Source organism: Artibeus jamaicensis, unplaced genomic scaffold (assembly GCF_021234435.1).
Source record: "Artibeus jamaicensis isolate MK-2021 breed Jamaican fruit bat unplaced genomic scaffold, CSHL_Jam_final contig_252, whole genome shotgun sequence".
NCBI lineage: Eukaryota > Metazoa > Chordata > Mammalia > Chiroptera > Phyllostomidae > Artibeus > Artibeus jamaicensis.
The window spans coordinates 1589194-1607659 of record NW_026521538.1 but is presented as its reverse complement, the minus strand read 5'-3'; the positions used below and the strand labels follow the sequence as shown (position 1 = coordinate 1607659).

Genomic DNA, 18466 nt, shown 5'->3' with positions numbered 1-18466 from the left:
GGTAGGCTTGAGAAAGACAGGAAGGAAAGACAACTAATGCTGGGCCAGTTCTTAGGATCAAACTGTCTGTTGGGGGCTTTTGTCTTTTCCAGGGATCTAAGTAACAACAAGATCAGTTCCTTAAGCAATTCCTCCTTCACCAACATGAGCCAGCTGACAACTCTGTGAGTCCTGGGGGCAGGGGACGGAGGGGCGGGAGGTGGGGGACTGGTGGGAGAGCTCGAGCTATGGCTTTCCCCAAGCCCCGTCACTCACAGGTGTCACGTGCAGACTCCCTCACCCTCCAGGGATTGTGCCAGGGCCTGCCAGCCAAAAACACTTCTAAAAAACATTTTTTATTGTGAAATATGGCACATATATGGAAAAGTGCAAAAATTATAGATGCAAAGTTTAACAAATAATCATAAACTTAGCATGCATATGTAAATACCTACAGCGAAAAACACAGCTAGTACCCCATAAGCTGCTCTGTCCCTTCCTGGTTATTATTCCTCCCTTCTCCACTCAAGGCAGCCCAGGCCCTGGTTTTTATGATGACCTTTGGTCTTTATAGTGTTGCCATCTACAAGCTCATTTCTTTACAACGAAGCTTAATTTTGCCTGCTTTTAAACTTTATGTAAATTGCACTATACAGAATATATACTTTCACTTACTACGATGTTTGTGAGATCTGCTTGTGTCATGTGGAGCTGTGGGCTGTTCCTTTTCAGAGCTGTATAGTATTCCTTGTAGGGATACACCACACTTTCCTCATCCATGCCACTGTTGATGGGTATTTGGGTTGTTTCCATTCTGCACTACTGTGAACAGTGGCCCTCTTGACATGGTTGTGCCCATAACTTAATGATTGCTTTAATTATATTCAAAGGAAGCATTAACAAGAATCCCTTATATTTGCCTGGAGTTTAAGAGCTTATCTCATTCACCTTCCTAACACCTCATTTCACAGACAGTGTGCCAAAAACCTTCTGAACTTTCCCTTATGTTCTATTGCAGTCAAACAGCAGAGGCAGAACAGGGTCCTGAACCCAGCAGGCCCTGGGAGCAGAATGTGGGCCCGAGGCACTGAGTGAGGTTCCATCCCCTTGCACTCACCCGCCCCAGGGTCTGCTCATGAGTCAGCCTGTTCCCTCCTCCAAGTCTTCATGAGCCTGTGGGTGCAGCTGCCTTGGTCCAGGGCCATGGTCCAGGTCCAGGGCCAGGGCTCCGCCCTCCTGGGGACATTTGGCAATGTCTGAAACATTTTCAGTTGTCACAGGGGGAGGTGGGCGGGGGGAGCTACTGGCATCTTATGGGTAGAGGCCAGGGATGCCGCTAAACACCCTGTGGTGCGCAGGACAGCCCCAGACAAAGAATTGTCCCCAGTGCGGAGGCTGAGAAATCCTAGTCTGAGTGAGCCTGTTTGCTGCGAGGGAGACAGAGCCCTCTCCTGGGGCAGATAGGAGCGGCTCCTTTCTCTTGTTATTATTTCTAAACTAGCTTTATTCAGGTATGATTAATATACAGTAAACTGTACAAAGTTAGTGTGTACAGCTTGATACATAGTGACTTATGCTCACACCCATGGACCCACCATCACAATCAAGAGAGTGACCATTTCCGTCACCCCCACAAGTTTCCTTGTGGCCCTTGAAGACCCTCCCACTCCTCGCAGGCCTGCAGCCCCAGGCAAACACCAACCCCCCTCCTCCCGCCCTCCTTCCTTCTTTCCTGCAGGATCCTCAGCTACAACTCTCTCCAGTGCATCCCTCCGCTGGCCTTCCAGGGGCTGCGCTCCCTGCGTCTGCTGTAAGTCTCCCACTCTCCATGTCTCCAGGGAAACCTGCCCTGCTGAGGGCCCTGCCACCCACCTGGTGGGCAGAAATGGCCCTGTGTCCGGGGCCCCAGCAGGGCCAGCTGTGTCCAAAGGTGGGAGGCTGGTCCACTCTCATTTCAGTCCTAACAGAGTCCAAGGGATGAATGGGGAACCAGCTGAGAAAAGGGGGTCGTTCTGTGCCCCAAGTTGTGTGTGTGGTGTGTGTGTGTGTGTGTGTGTGTGTGTGTGGAGGCCATCCAAGATCAGGAAGCCCCAACCGGCGTTTGAGTCTCCTGTTCAGATGGAGTAGGTGGCAAGATTCTTGAACTTTTTCTAAGAATTCCCACTGTAAGGTTGTTGTCCTGTGACCAAAGTCTCCTGCCACACCTGTTACGATGGCCCGTGGTGTATCCATGAATGTGAATCCTCTGACAGCCCCATCTGGGGCAAGGTGACATTGTTCACCGTCAATTGGCCTGTGTATTAACCTCCTTACCAAGAAAAGCCTACCTCCTCAGGCTCCTGGCTGCATGCATTCCGTTTGTTACATAAATAGAAATGGCACTTGGGTTATTGAGGATGAAACCGAGTCCCAGGGGGGCTGAGGGGCAGAGCGGTCTACTGGGGTGATCGGGGGCTCCCTCTGCCCAGCCAGTGGCCAGCAGGGCAGCGTGCCTCTCTGAGGCAAGGTGTCTCCCCCATTGCCCATGCCCCTCTCCTCAGGGGGCTGCACCCATCCTCCTTGCGTTTCACCAACAGCCTCTTCTCTCCTCAGGTCCCTGCATGGCAACGACATCTCCACCCTCCCAGAGGGCATCTTCGCAGACGTGACCTCCCTGTCTCACCTGTAAGTAACTCCGGCCCCATTCTTGGGCCTCTTTGGATTTAAACAGAATCTGGATTCCAAGAAAGACCTTACCTCCCTAGACTATCAGAACTTGTTGCTTTTACTTTGACACAAATCAAAATTTAGTTTGTGACCCTCAATGCTCCCCACTGCAGACTCTTACACATTGGGGGTTTCATCAGTTGCAACCATGAGAGAACAGTTCTTCACAAGCAATAATAGAAGTAGTAACGACCATTTGTTGGTTGCTAAGCAATCTACCTGCACAAGCTTTTTTTAAAAAAATATATTTTATTGATTATGCTATTACAGTTGTCCCATTTCCCCCCTTCATTCCCCTCCACCCTGCACACTGTTTCCCACCCACATTCCCCACCTTTAGTTCATGCCCATGTGTCTTAAGTTCTTTAGCTTCTTTATTTCCCACACTACTCTTGCCCTCCCCCTATCTATTTTCTACCTATCATCTACACTACTTATTCTCTGTACCTTTTCCCCCTCTTTCTTCCCACTCCCCTGTTGCTAACCCTCCATGTGATCTCCATGTCTGTTGTTGTGTTCCTGCTCTTGTTTGCTTAATTTGTTTTGGTTTTTGTTTAGGTGTGGTTGTTAATAATTTTGAGTTTGCTATCATTTTACTATACATGTTTTTTATCTTCTTTTTCTTAGATAAGTCCTTTTAACATTTCATAAAATAAGGGCTTGGTGATGATGAACTCCTTGAACTTGACCTTATCTGAGAAGCACTTTATCTGTCCTTCCATTCTAAATTAAAGCTTTGCTGGATAGAGCAATCTTGGTTGTAGGTCTTTGGATTTCATGACTTGGAATACTTCTTTCCAGCCCCTTCTTTCCTGTAAGGTCTCTTTTGAGAAATCAGCTGACAGTCTGATGGGAACTCCTTTGTAGGTAACTGTCTCCTTATCTCTTGCTGCTTCTAGGATTCTTTCCTTCATTTTAATCTTGGCTAATGTAGTTATGATGTGTCTTGGTGTGTTCCTCCTTGGGTCCAAGTTCTTTGGTACTCTCTGAGCTTCCTGGACTTCCTGGAAGTCTATTTCCTTTGCCAGATTGGGGAAATTCTCCTTTATAATTTGTTCAAATAAGTTTTTCATTTGTTGCTCTTCCTCTTCCCCTTCTGGTACCCCTATAATTTGGATGTTGGAATGTTTAAAGATGTCCTGGAGGTTCCTAAGCCTCTCCTCATTTTTTGAATTCTTGTTTCTTCATTCATTTCTGTTTGGTTGTTCCTTTCTTCTTTCTGGTTCACTCCATTGATTTGAGTTCCTGTGGGGGCAACTTTGCTCTCAAGTCCCCCCCGTCCACCAAGGATGAAAGTAAACACTATCAAGTCATGATCTGCTTGGGGAGGAGAGGTGGTCAGTTTCTCAGAGGAAAAAGGCCTGGAGCCCCTTCCTCCAAAGGCTTTTATTGGGTTGTAATACACAGGAATACCGGGTGGCAAGGATCAAATAGTAGATAATATTTCAAAGAAATCTGAAGGCGTAGTCTGAGTCAGTGTCTGTCAGGAAGTGGGTTGCAAAACTTTGGGAGACATACTCATTTCCTCTCAGACCCTTAACATATGAATGAAAGCACTCTTAGTAAAGCAGGTTTCACAGGAATTTTTAGGAATTCTTTCTGATGCCAGATTTTCCTGGATCCACTCTAGTAAGGCAAGGAGCTGCACCCCTCTCTATCAGGTTTTCAGGCTTAAGTGGATTAGAGTCAGGAAGCACTTCTCCCAGAGGACATGGGGACTCAGGCTATGTCACATAGCCGGGGGGCAAGGTCTATCACTCCCTCTTTGTTGCAGCCCTCAAGTCCTTCCATGATGGCCTCCCAAGTGATCGATCCAGTCTGGCTTAGGTTGCCAGACTCCTCTCTCTGTGAGGAGTCTTACCCATCATGGACTTCTGACCACGCTTTGGGGGCAGGGAGAGGAAACTGAGGCAGCATTCACTACCAGAGACAAGCCTTGTCTCCTGTGGCTCGCATTCTGGAGGTCACTGGCTCATCCTTAGCCATGGGGGGAGGGTAGTTACAATTCCTGAAACCAGGTGGAGCAGTCCCCAACAAGTCCCAGTTTTCTTTTCATCACTATTGGTTCCCTGTGCATTTTCCTTCATTTCACGTAGCATAGCCTTCATTTTTTCATCTAATTTGCGACCAAATTCAACCAATTCTGTGAGCATACTGATCACCAGTGCTTTGAACTGTGCGTCTGATTCCCTCTTTGTTGCTTAGTTGTATTTGCTGTGGAGCTATGAGCTATTCTTCTGTTTGGGCCTTTTTTTTTTTTTTTTTTGGCCTGGTCACGCTTGTTATGTATAAGGGGAGGAACCTTAGTTGTTCACCAGGGCGGGGCAACCCACGTCGCTGGGTTGTGACACTGTATGTGGGGGCGGGATCTGAGAGGGAATGATGATGCTTGTTCCACTCTCTGTCAGATTTCAGTCCCTTCTGCCACTTCCCACAAGCAAACTGGGCCCTTCTGGTGCTGGTTCCCGGGTGGGTGGGCTTGTGTACGTTCTAGGACCAGTGTGTGTCTCCAACGAACTCTCCTGTGAGGCTGGGAGCCTCTCCCTGCACCTCAACCCCCACAGGTGTTTCCAATTGGTGTTTTCAGGCTTTATTTGCCAGCGCTGGGGTCCTGGGTTGTGCGGTCTGTCTTGCTTCTCAGTTTCACCTGCGTGCAAATGTGGGACCCCCTGGTCAGCCAGCTGCTTTGCACACTGTTCCCGCTTCACAGTTGCCACCTTGCTGGGTCTGCCCATTGCCACTCCATGCCCAAGGTCTGCCAGCCACCACCTGCGTGCCCAGGGTCCACCCGCTGCTACCTTGCATGCCTGGTGCCACTGCTTTTTGTGCCACAACCCCTCTCCCCTTGGCCACCTGCCTCTGCCCCGCTTACTGGTCTGGATGAATGTGTCTATTTTAACTCCTTGGTTGTCTGACTTTCATACAGTTTAATTTTATATCAGTTCTGGTTATTATTTTGTTTCTAAATTGTTGTTTTCCTTATTTTGGTTGTGCAAGGAGGCACAGTGTGTCTACCTGTGCCTCCATCTTGGCTGGAAGTCTCTGCATGAGCTATTCTTAAAAGGCAGTGCACTCAATTCCTCAGATAGCTACATGTAGAATCACCACATGATCCAGCAATCGCTTCCCAAGTACATGCCCGAGGGGACAGAAAGCAGGGACTTGGCCACGTTTACAACCAAGTTCATGGCAGTATAGTTCACATAATCGCCAAAGGGTGAAAACAACCCAGGTGTCCATCAACAGGTGAGTGGATAACAAAACGTGGTATTTTCATACAAGGGGATAGTGTTTACCCATAACAAGGAAGTTTGACACACACTACAAGCTGGATGAACCCTGAAGGTGTACAAAGCGAAGTAACTCAGACGTAGAAGGACAAAGATTGTGTGATCCCACCGATAGGACCCAGACTGGTCTAGGCCGTGGCTACAGAAAGGAGGGTGGTGGTTGCCAGGTGCTGGGAGCAGGGGATGTGGGCGTTTTTGTTTAATGGGTACAGAGTTTCTGTCTGGGGTTATGAAAACGTTCCGGAACCAGTTGGGGGTGATGGTTCCTAGCACAGTGAATGTAACTGATGCTACCACTGAATCATACACTTAAAATGGCCCAAGTGGCAAATTTTATGCCTCACACATTCATCACAGTACAGGCAGTGAAGGGGTGCAAAGCGGCGGGCTGATCCTGGAGGAGAGGCCGACACCGAGCACTCTCTCCTGGAGACTCAGCCACAGTCCGAGGCAGCATGCAGGTCGATGGGCTGCAGCCGGGACCCTGGGGGTCACTGCAGCCTCTTGTCCTCTGCCCCCGTCCAGTGCCCAGGGCCTGAGGGCACAGGCACATCCAGGTCAGAGAGGCTCTGGGGGTCCCCAGCACCTCTACTTGCAGTTCATTCACTCAGCAGTCTCACTGGATTTTCTCAGTTCTGAGACTTACCTTCTCCACATTTTAATCTCTGAAATCAGAGTGTGCCTGACAAGTGACCTCTCTATTTAACGTGGTCCTGTTTCTCCGCCCCTCCCAAAGTGTAGGGAGTCAGTAGTGCCTCTAACCGTCTTGGGCTTGAGGAAATAAAGTAAGAGTGTCATTCACTGAGGGTCTGCTCGGAACACGTACTGTGCTACATGTGAATTCTTTGTCTGTAGGGCATTGTTTTCTTCATGGCCAAAAAGAGAGGTAGGTTTCATGCTGTGTGGCAGCCGTACAAATGTGACAGGGCCACCTTGGGCCACACCCAGGATGCCAGTGCCGGTCTGCACTCAGCGGGATATGTGCAGTGACTGATCAGCGGCGTTGGCTGGGGGAGTGGAGTGCCTGAGGGGCTCCGTCCTGGTGGGTGGGGTTCATTGTTTCCATCTGACAGTCCCAGGTGCTAAAGAGCCGGGCAGCTTCCTTTAGCCGTAAAGCTAGGAAGCAACAGAGACAGGATTTGAACTTAGGCGTATCTGGTTCTAAAGCTCCTTATTTATTCTTAACTGCTCCAATAAAACTGTCCTGAGTAGCCACAGTGAGGCAGGTGCTAAAGAATTCACTAACAGAAGTTTTCCGCCCTTGGCAGCCATCTGGGATGTCATAAAACAAGTTCAAAGGCAGCAGTGACTGACTCTGGGGGACTCGGAGGCACTTCACAGAGGAGGTGCCCTTTAGGTTGCCATTAGAGAGAGACCAGGAGTTTGCCATTTGGAGAAGATGGGGAAGAGCATTGCAGAAAGAGGGAACAGCATGTACAAAGGTGTGGAGGCAAGAAAGTAAATGACACAGCCAAGGATGCTGTGTGTCCAGCGTAGGACGTGGAGAGTTTGATTGGGTGAGGAGTATGAGGTGGGAAGACAAGACTAGAAAAGGGACATTGGGATTCCACTGTGAAGGCGTCTGTGCCATGCCAAGGAGTTTGGACTTTATTCTGTGGGCGGAAGGGAACGGTGGAAGAATTATGTTATAGGAAAGTCCTGCAGAGCCACAGGACATGTGGAGGCTGGAGAGGATGGAGCGTGGTGGAGGGAGCTGGCTGGAGGTGGCAGCGCCAGACAAGGGCCAGGCAAGGACACTGTTGTCCACGGGTCTTGATGAGACCCATTCCCAGGGACCTCTTTCCATCTGTGGTTGGTAAATTTTGGTTGTGAGCTTGTTGTTTCTAGATGCTTCTCTCCAGAGTCTGCACTTGTCTCCACTGGGGACCAGGGTCTGCCGCAGCTCCGGGCCCAGGCAGACTGCTTGGCTTACCCTGGGCTGTTTCAAGGGTCAGATCTGCTCTCCACCTTGCCAGCAAGGCCTTTTCAGTCATCTGGTCCACCTTTCTGAATGCATGGAGTCCCCCCTTTTGTGTATCTTGTATGCTTTGGGTTTAAATGTAAAGTTGACTTCCTTTCCTCTTTCCCCCTGAAATATGAATGACACCCAGATGAATTCTGATCTTGTCTCCATCTCAAAATCTAGAGGTTTTGTACTTCAAATGGGAAATGAAAAAACTACATGTTCTGTACAAACAAAAACCAAAGCTTCCGAAACAAAATTTGAGCTCATTCATACCTATCTATAAATTCAGATTTTCTTTAGGAAAATAGTGACCTTGGGTCAGATCCAGTAGTAAGAAATAAATAAGTAAAGATCAATTTAGCAGTCATTGTAGAACAGCGCATGGGCATTACTGATGAGATGTGTTCATTGCTTTGAAGCCCCATTTCTCTCCAAGACAGCCTGTATGTGGAAGAAATCTTCCATTGTTATGAAGAGAAACTGCCCTTTATACCCAGGGTTTTGAATGGAACTAGGTGTAGCTTGGGAAAGGTACGTGTGCTTGTGTTCGGGTGTGTGCACATGCAGTACTGATGGAATATATGGGTAAATGCACGCATGCATCCATGATCTCCTCTGCGGAAGCGTGGCAACTCTTGCGTAAGGATTTCTCGAGCACTTATGAGGAGTCAAGGAACAGTAAAGGATGGTGTAGACTCACTGCCCCTCGCCTCTGGGCTTCTCAGAGACCGTGTGCCGTCCGGAGGGGGGCACATGCACAGGGCTTCATGACAAGTCAGGGGTGCCCAAAAGTTAGCACCCAGTGCTCCTGTTGCCTGGAGGTGCCCTCTGTTCCTGCCGTGACTCCGGCCTGGGCCTCTCTTCACTGGCAGTGTGCAGGAGGGGCGGGGGGCCTGGGGTGTGGTGGAGGACGGGGTTTGCCGTATTTAACCCCCTCCCCGAACTCTAGATTAGGAACCAGGATGCATGGCATCAGGTCCTCGTCCTGCCATCAACTTGCAGTCGGGTCTCAGACAACCTGTTCTCCTCTCAGGCCTCTTCCCCGGCCTGAACAACGGTGTTCCTGACGTCCACGGTGGTTCTAGCGTGCCGTAGGGGTTGCGAGCACTCATCGCTGCTCTGGGCCGCCACACCGTGCACAGCTCTGCTTCTGCGCCTTTTGTATTTACTTTGCTGTTGGCTCACCTCTCACCTACTAGTCTAGCTGTCTGTCCGTCCATCAGCAAACACGTGCTCTGTGTTAGGTCCTGTGCCAAGGCTCCCGAACACCATTCTTCACTTCTGTAACCTGACATGTTGTTGCCTAATTCACTGCGCTCTGGAAAGTTCGATTTCGGAATTCATGAAGAATTCACTATGAAAAGTAAACATGCAATGACTAAAGAATAGCAAGTAGTTCATCATGATTATGACACTGGAATTTATCATTTTATGAAAATATGTAGAATACAGAAGATGGTATACTGATTTCAAAGATGGACATATGCACCCACAAGAACTGGAAGGGAATTATGAGAATTAGATTCATTACAGTCTTTTCTCTCTGAATTTGCTTTCATACTGAGGGCTGTGCATTTCTCATGCTTTTAGGCCGGCGTCCATTCAGCAAATGTTTACCGATGCCAGCTGGTATGAGGCGTGGTGGGGGTGCACGCTTCGTGCTCCCTCGAAGCTCCAGTCTAATAGAAGGAGACAGTGACACACGCAGATGCACTGTGGGGAGGACGATGGGCTTGGGCCAAGGAGAGCTTGAAGTTTCAATATTTGCTAAAGGCCACAGCGGGCACCTATGTGAAACAGCCACAGGAAAGCTATTTGGTCCCAGTTACCTGAACAGAAGCCCAGCAGGGTCTTGGCATGAACACACCCCATATCTACTGTTTCAGCTATTCCCGAGTTACGCCAAGGGCCAGCGACACAGGGTTATGTATACACTGGTTGGGGACTGAATCCACAGTCCTTTGGGATTGACGAGTGGCCTTGCTGCCGTCCCCACAGCTGCCTCTCAGCTGCACCTGTGGCTCTCCACTCCCCACTAGGTCCCCAGTCGTTTTTCGGGGGTGGGGGGAGTGGTCCCCAGGTGAAAATAAACTACTAGTACTGCTGAGTGGGCCACAGCACCCAGCCACGGGATAAATGAAAGCTTGAAATATTGAAGTCAGGTGTGGCTCTGAGTCTGTCCCATAAAATTGAGTCTTGATTCACTTTATATTGATGTTGGTAGTTTTAATTCTTTATTCTTTAACTATTAAGAGCTGAAAAGGGACACTTACATTTGCAGCACAGCTTTGCTGCCGTTTGTGGGGGATACATGTGGGGACTGGGAGCTGGGACGACCTGTGACTTGCCAAGGCTTCCATGTTCACCATGGCCTCAGATGTAGCCCTTCTGGCACTTTCTGTAAGTGAGCTACAGGCCTGACAGAAGAAGCCATTCATAATGAACTTGTAGCTTCTGGCTCATGACCAGACCACACTCCCACGGCCTAGTACAAAAAATTTTAACATAAATTCTGCCTTTATCTTATGAATAACATAATTACATTTCTTTGCACTTGTTTCTTTAAACATTAATCTGGTAAATGTAAACATCTTTAAATATAAGACATTTTCATACCCCAGTTATTTAAAAAAGTCTTTTTTAAAACACCCTGGAGCTTCAAAAACTCAGTGTCTGAGCTTCCCCGCGTCTGAGAAGCCCTAGCTTTGCTAAGCGAAAAGAGGAAGGTGTCCCCTGCCCCATTAGCCAGGACGGATGCGTCAGCACCCCAGGACAGAGAACAATTAACAACACTGCGAGGCTGCGCTGGCTTTCCTTTCCAAGCCGCACTATTCCCTCGGCGCCCGTCTCAGGTTGTACGCGCTTGCCCTCTCCGCTTTCCAGATCGCGGGCTCTTTATCGAATCATGAAGTGAGCCCCGGAGACATGCAGCAAGCCGCTCAAGGTCGCCCGGGCAGCGGCGCGGGCGGCTGTGCGGGGGCGGAGCACTAGGCTCGCGCAGCCTGTGTTTTAAGGCGCGCGGTGGCCAGATGCGCTATTCTGGGGAAGTCCCGCTCAGCCTCCGCTCCACCCGCCACACCCGAGGGCAGCAGCCGCCTGTGCAGCGGCGCCCAGAAACGGGGAGAATGGCGTGTGCGGCTGCTAATTACCTAATGTGGGCTCGTTGTCAATGACCTTACACAGCCTGACATTTTCAAAATAATGTTGATAGTGAAGAACTTCAGGCACGAAGCTCTGATGATTTTCTATTTGTTGGATCAAAGAACTCTGGCCCCTTCGTGTCCCCCAGAGGGGACGTGTCACCATGTCTCATTCATCTTTTAGTCGCACTGCCCACCAGCTTGGTGAGACACAAAGCGGTTGCCCAGAGGCAGTGTTGGGACAGGGAGGGGGCAGGCGTGGCCCTGCATTGCTGGTGCGTGTAAGGCCACATGGCCTGTTTGGGAGGGGAAGTGTTAACGTTTTTTTATGAGCACTTCCTCTGCATCTGGAACCTACTTCTAGCTGTCTGCTCCAGAAAAAACGCTCACTTCACCAGGAGGCGTGTACGAGATGCTGGCCCCTGCGGGAAGCAACCGAATGCCTGGCAACAGGGCAGGGTCTCTATGAGGCTACGAGGCGCCCTTTCTTTGGGACATTGGGGAGCAGTTTGACAAAACGGGACAGACTCATATACACTGACCTGGAAAGGTCTCCATACCGCGCCGTTTAGTGACAAGAAGCAAGCTGCTTGGGCAGATATAATTTGTGATATAACACGTGTCAATACAGGGAGGACCGAATGGCCAGACACTTAGGCGTGGTGACCATGTGTCCTGCGGTTGGCAGTGACTGTGGGTCAGACTGTTTTGGAATGTGACACGTCGTGGTTTGTGGAAGCACGTCCCACACTGACGAACACTGGGAGTCCCCGGTGTTTCCGTTACAGAGAGGCTGCGGCCAGTGCCCTCGCGTGGGTGCCGCTGTGCACTGGCACAGGTGGATCTGCGGGACCCGCTCCCGGGAACGGGGTCGCTGGGTCAGAAGGCAGCCGCGCTGCCTACTCGAGAGATCACACAGTTCCCATCGTCAGTGTTACTCCCTTTGCACTCCATCAGTGACACAGGAATGTGCCTTTAAAAACTCGAGGTAAACATCATGCAGTGTAAAATTAACCACGTTAAGGTGTTAATGCAGGGGCGTTCGGCACCTTCACGGCCGTGTGTGAGGTGGAGACGTTGGGCCTGCAGAGTTTGACAGAGGCTTGTGTGAGGGTGCATCTGTGCGCTGCGCAGTGAGCGTGCGCTGCGCAGTGAGCGTGCGCTGCGCAGTGAGCGTGCGCTGCGCAGTGAGCGTGCGCTGCGCAGTGAGCGTGCGCTGCGCAGTGAGCGTGCGCTGCGCAGTGAGCGTGCGCTGCGCAGTGAGCGTGCGCTGCGCAGTGAGCGTGCGCTGCGCAGTGAGCGTGCGCTGCGCAGTGAGCGTGCGCTGCGCAGTGAGCGTGCGCTGCGCAGTGAGCGTGCGCTGCGCAGTGAGCGTGCGCTGCGCAGTGAGCGTGCGCTGCGCAGTGAGCGTGCGCTGCGCAGTGAGCGTGCGCTGCGCAGTGAGCGTGCGCTGCGCAGTGAGCGTGCGCTGCGCTCCCGAGCCGGGCAGCTCCACGGCTGGACTGGGAGGCCCTTCGCCAGGCATGTGACCTCAGGGAAGTGACCTAGTCACGGGAGGCTCATGTCTCTCTGAGAGGGAGGAAGAAAACCTGCCCTGGGCCCAACGAGCTGATAGACGGACTGCAGCGGGAAGAGCAGCCGTAGCAGTGGGTGCTCGTTCCTTCCTCACGGTGCAGCAGGGAGGCAATGCATTCATAGGTTTCGGCCTCAACCCACGAGTTCAAGTCCCACCTCCCCCTTTCTCTGTACACCCTTAGGCAAGGGTTTCCACCTTTTGGACCCTCAGTTTCAACACATCAAATGGGGATAAGGGTGTGGTGAGGACCCAGTAAGGGCACGCATGTGAAGGACTCGAAACTGCTGGGACGCAGAACTGGATTGTGGTTTCAGGGCTGTTGCCAGCCCCCGCTGTAGCACCCTGCACCTCAGGTACCCCACGAGCCCTGAGGCTGAAATGCCGCTTCTCTCCACTTTCCGCCCCAGGGCCATTGGTGCCAACCCCCTGCACTGTGACTGCCACCTCCGCTGGCTGTCCAGCTGGGTGAAGACCGGCTACAAGGAGCCAGGCATTGCCCGCTGTGCTGGACCCCCAGACATGGAGGGCAAGCTGCTCCTCACCACGCCTGCCAAGAAGTTTGAATGCCAAGGTGAGCCCAGGAGCAGAGAACGGGGTGGCGGGTACTGGGTTGCGTCCCTACCTCCTGCTGCAGGTGGCCCAGCGGACCTGCTCACCCTGGTTGGACCTCCCAGCTGTGTCTGTGACAGCCAGCCGGGCAGAGGGTCAGGTGGCAGAATTGAGGCACCTGGAGCTCACTAGTATGACTGCCTTCTAGTCCTGACATAACAATGAATGAAAAAAAAACAGGCAGAAAATTCCCAGGCTGCAAGGGCTTTAATCCCTCCCTGGGGTTATGTAGAGAAAGTGAAAATAGCAGCAGCATTTGTGGAAGCTTCAAACACTCAAGCCTCCCTTTGGTAGGAGCTGTGCTCAGCAATGAGCTTAAACCCCTGAGCCACTGGACCCAGGGCCAGTCTCCTGACGTTTGTAGAAAAATGGGGCCGGAGGCTCTTTGGGCTTGGCTCTCAAGGCACCTCACCCTGGGCATCTGTAAACACTCCGCCCAGGCCCCAGGAGCCCTGCTGAGCAGAGGGAGGTGGCTGAGCGGCTGCCCCAGGCCCAGCTTTGTGGGGAGGGGAGGTTGGAAGGGGGGGGGAGGGGGAGAACTGCACGGCTGGGGGAGCACACCAGAGGTCGTGGGCCACGGCCCCTGCCCTCTGCAAGCTCACAGAGCTCCATGGGAAATGAAAGTGACAGCCACAGGTTAACAAGGATGCATAGGCCACCCTGCGTGCAGGACACTGTCACGGGGTTAACAGTGCCAAGGGCCCGACCTGGGGCTCTGCTCTCAGCTGTTGGGAGCAGGCTGATTTGTGTTGGAGCGTTTGCTCAGGATTTATTTAATTGGGTGGTTTTGGTACTAGTGATATTCCCCCCCCCCACCACTTTTTATTGAAATGTAACACGCATTACAGAACAGGACACAGGTCAGAAGTGAACGGGCATAAATCTTCACACACTGAGCCCACATAGGTGACCAGCACCTGGACGAGAGGCCGAATCCCACCTGTTCCTGGGAAGGCCTCTCGCCCTTCCTTCCAGTGATTTCGGGAAAGTGTTTCTGTTTCGGTTCATGCTCAACACCTGTGAGCAAGCAGAACAGACACTTCCCCGCTTCCAGAAGGGGTCCAAGTAGAAGCTGAGTCAGCTGCTGCTCTCGCCATTGACCCGTGTGGGTCCCGCTGCCCCTTGCAGGAGGGGCCGCAGGAGCCTGGCTGCCAGCTCCTCGTCCACCTCCAAGTTCAGGGCAGGGCGACCGTGGAGTCCTGGAGGGCCGGAGAGGGTCATCTGTATAGCTGGAGAGGTGATGGGAAAGGCTCCTTCCCGCTTTGGCCTTGAGAGAAACAACTTAAAGGCACGTGGCCCTCTTCCTCCTAACTGTGGCCTCCTCACAGCTGTGCGTCGTCTCTGCTGAGGTGGCCACCCTTGTTATTGTTAGCAGTTGACAGGGTTGGAGGTGGTTGCCTCAGAAGGGTATGAGCAGGCCCAGGAAAGGTCACCTGACGTCCGCAGAAACGACTGGTGCTCTCACACTGATGGCTGTGCCCTGACTACCACGGGGCCCAGCACCAGCCCATTGAACACGTTGTGTGGATGAGCTCTTTCAGTCCTTACAGCCCTGCAGGGCCGGGGCTGCTTACCCCTGCCCTCCCGGTACTGACACTTGCTCTCCATGTTGCTTTGCCTCAGGCGCCCCCACTCTGGCTGTCCAGGCCAAATGTGATCCCTGCTTGTCCAGCCCATGCCAGAACCAGGGCAGCTGCCACAATGACCCCCTTGAAGCGTACAGGTGTACCTGCCCCGGCAGCTACAAGGTGAGTGGAGGCCGAGGTGGTGGAGGAGGGCTGCCCGCTGTGCCGCGGGCAGGGCTGGGTCTGTCTTGCTCCCCACTCTTCCCCAGGTGCCCCCAGAACAGTTCCAGCTCCTGAGCTGGCGCTGCAGCCAATGAAAGCACAAGTGACTCGGGGACAGGCAGGCTGGGCGGTGGGGGGCTGGCCATCTCTGCTGGCTCTCCCCAGCCCCTGGGTCCCCCTGGGGTCCCCACCGCTGACCTTCTCCCCAGGGCCGAGACTGCGAGGTGTCCCTGGACAGCTGTGCCAGTGGCCCCTGTGAAAATGGCGGGACCTGCCACACCCAGGAGGGCGAGGGTGCCGGCTTCACGTGAGTTGCCTGCAGGGGCTGGATCCTGGTGGGCGGGGTGCTGATGGGGCCCAGCACCCAAGCTTTGGTGCCCTCCTCCTCCAGATGGAGTGGCCAGCATCCCCCCACCCCAAGGCCCGTGCTCTGGGAGGAGATAGAGGGTGGGCTCAGTGGGAGCAAATTCTCACTGGGAACCGGCCCACGCCCACCAGGCTGGCTGCTGCCCAGAGGCAGTATAGCAGGTGATCGGAGTCACAGCCGGCAGTGGGGGGCTGGCGCTGGGAACCCAGGTGTCTGCTCCTGCCTCCGCTCCAGGCCTCTCTCGGCTCTTGCCAGGCGCCAGAATGGTCTTTTGATGGCACTGAGAATCCATGGCCAAGGGCATATGCAGTGGCGGTGCTGAGGGGCAGTTTGGGGCATTTTAAACCCCTACGATCTCTGCTAACCCAAGGTGTCTAATAGCCAAAGTCAAGCATCTGCTGGTAGCACCACTGTTGCCTGAAGGCAGTGCCCTCAGCCTCCTCCTTCCAGTTGAGCCCCCACCCCAGGCCCCTCGAGAGGCAGGAGCTAGTCCTGGGTTTGCCCTCCGGAGCCTCCCCCCAAAAAGCGCCTTTGCCGCTGTCTCCTGGTTCCACACAAGCAAGGCCGTGTCCCAGCCTCTCCCAGGGCTGACATCACAGGCAAGCACCCCTACACTGACCTGCTTCCCCAGGACCCCTCACCAAACACCCCAATTCCCAGAGCTCTTCTGGACTCAGAGCTTTTCTGAAGAATACTGTGCATTTAGTTGTTGAAAATGAATGGCTGGCTGAACAAATTGGCTCTGCATCTACTGGCAGAAGTAGCCAAACCTGTCTCCCTGAACCCAAATTACCAGGTGTAAAGAGAAAAGCAATGAATGGCCTCTCAGCTCATTGTTGCCTTGGCAACGGCGCCCTTTCTATTGGCTCCATCCTCCTTGGGGACTGGGTGGCAGCTCACAGCCCCTCCTCGTTCCCCGGACCCGAGAGGGGCTGTCTGTGGAGAGTGGAGGGGCTGAGAGGACACCTCCAGGCACAGAGGGGTGCAGCTGGGGGTACAGATTGGGGGCCATTGGGTGGGCTCTGTAGGTAGAAAGGCGGCGCCTCTCTACCCCTCAACCCTGAGGCTCCCAAGGGCCTTTTTGGAAAGGCAAAGCTGACCCCCTCAGCCTGCTCAAAGCCCTGTTTTACATCCCCTGTCTGCACGGGGGAGAATCAGCCCCTGGACCCGCCTCACAACAGTGGCCCCCAAGCTGCTTTGCTCACATACTGTGCCCCCCCCCACCAAGTTTTAAAACTACACACATCCTCACACATTCTTGGAGTGCCCGCTAAAATTTTTCATTGTAAGTTTAGTTTTTTTGTTGCAAATGAGGCCATTTTATTAATGTTTAAAAATAAAACTAACACTCGTTCTCCAATGGAATCCTAATAGCACAGCAATTTGATACCTTTAAAAAATTATACAAATAAGCTGCTCTTTTGCAGTTTAACTGTTTACCTCATTCTCTTTGCTTTTAGAAGTGTATTTTTATTTTACTCTCAAGCCTCCTCCCACGGTCCTTCTCATGTCATCTGTTTTTACGCTAAAGAGACATTTCTGGAGCAGCCTGTCATGTTTCTGCACCACCAACATGGGTGCCTCAGTGTAAATGTAGAGTTTTCATTATTTCTTGTGACCATAAGCCTCTGTTTAAAAGTTCCTTTTGCACTGAGTTATCATTACAATGATCAATAATAAACAACTGGGCAAACCAACATGGCTGTATTACAAAATTTGATCGGTAGTTATTACACTTTAAAGTAGGGTTTTATTACACATGTGTCTGAATGAGATGGAGCTGTGTGCACACACACACATGCACATGACTCGTGTCTGTATGGCTGGAAGTGCTGAGAGAGTTTCCCACAAACACACGCAGGGAAGAGCAGAAGCAGTTCTACCATAGCTGCGTCCCTCAAGTCTGCGAAAGCCCTCGGAGTCCATCTGCCAAAAACCCCGAGTGATGTCATCAGAAATTATTTTTAGTGCTCTATCAGCTGACGGGTCCATGAGGGCTTCCTCCAATTACTTTTCACACACAGGATGGGAAGCCACGGGACTTGCAAAAGGCACTTTCTTGTTCGCTCACTTTCGAAACATCAATATTCCTAGCTGTCCCTTTACATGGAACCCTGGGGTCTTGGGCTGTGTGTGCCTCTGTGGAGGCCAGGGCAGGTCAGCCCAGGGAAGGGTTCCTGCAGAGCTGGAAGACCTGGAAGTTAACCTTCTCAGACCTCTCTGACCCACATGCTCCCCCCAAACCCAGATGCCCCAGGGAAAGGTGTACCTGGTTGGAAGAGCACTGATTCCCGGGGCTCCCCACAGCCTGCTCTGGCCCCACTCTGCCCCCGCCCCTGGAGCCTGTGCTCCTGCAGACCTGAACTATTTGTACGAGCAGGACCTCCCCCCAGAGAACTGAATGTAGGGTCTTCTCTGGGCTGTACCCGTGCCTCTGGCCCCACTGCCTTCCTTCCCATTCCTGCACTCCCCTGTGAGGGCCCCTGACTACTCACTGTCACCTTGGAGAAGCCCGCCCCCCCCAGGGAGGAGCTGGGTGTCCTCCGCCCCTTTGTTCACACCCCCCAGCTTCAGTGCCACGCTGTCCCCTGGCCTCTCCCCTCCGCCACACTGTACCCTCCCCCTCTCCCCTGGTTGCCTGTCCCCTCATCACCCTCCCCTACCCCAGACTGAGTCCCATGAGTGCAAGGCTGGTCTTGTCCACCTAATGCCCCGCATGCAGTGAGGCCCTGGACTGCAGTAGGAACTGAAACTCTGGGACAATAACATTGACCAGTGGCCCTAGGCTGCTGCTTTGGCCATGGGCCTACGTGCCTCTCCTTTCTCCCTGGCCCCACAGGTGCTCCTGTCCAGCTGGCTTCGAAGGACCGACCTGCGGGGTGAACACTGATGACTGTGTGGAGCACACGTGTGCCAATGGGGGCATCTGTGTGGACGGTGTGGGCAACTACACGTGCCGATGCCCCCTGCAGTATGTGGGTACGTGGGGTGTGAGTGTCTGTGGGGAGCTGAGGGCCAGCACGCGTGGCCCGAGCCCCATTCCCAT

General features: G+C 52.7%; 1 protein-coding gene across 2 annotated transcripts in view; it reads left to right on the top strand.

Moving 5' to 3' along the window:
• Positions 1 to 18466, top strand: part of SLIT1 (slit guidance ligand 1) — a 152068-nt gene that overhangs the window by 125689 nt on the left and 7913 nt on the right. For both annotated transcript variants that reach the window (XM_037138927.2, XM_037138926.2), the window contains 7 exons: positions 93 to 164; positions 1718 to 1789; positions 2572 to 2643; positions 13065 to 13228; positions 14890 to 15014; positions 15263 to 15360; positions 18260 to 18399. In XM_037138927.2, the coding sequence (XP_036994822.2) occupies positions 93 to 164; positions 1718 to 1789; positions 2572 to 2643; positions 13065 to 13228; positions 14890 to 15014; positions 15263 to 15360; positions 18260 to 18399 (743 nt within the window). The remainder of the gene's footprint in view (positions 1 to 92; positions 165 to 1717; positions 1790 to 2571; positions 2644 to 13064; positions 13229 to 14889; positions 15015 to 15262; positions 15361 to 18259; positions 18400 to 18466) is intronic.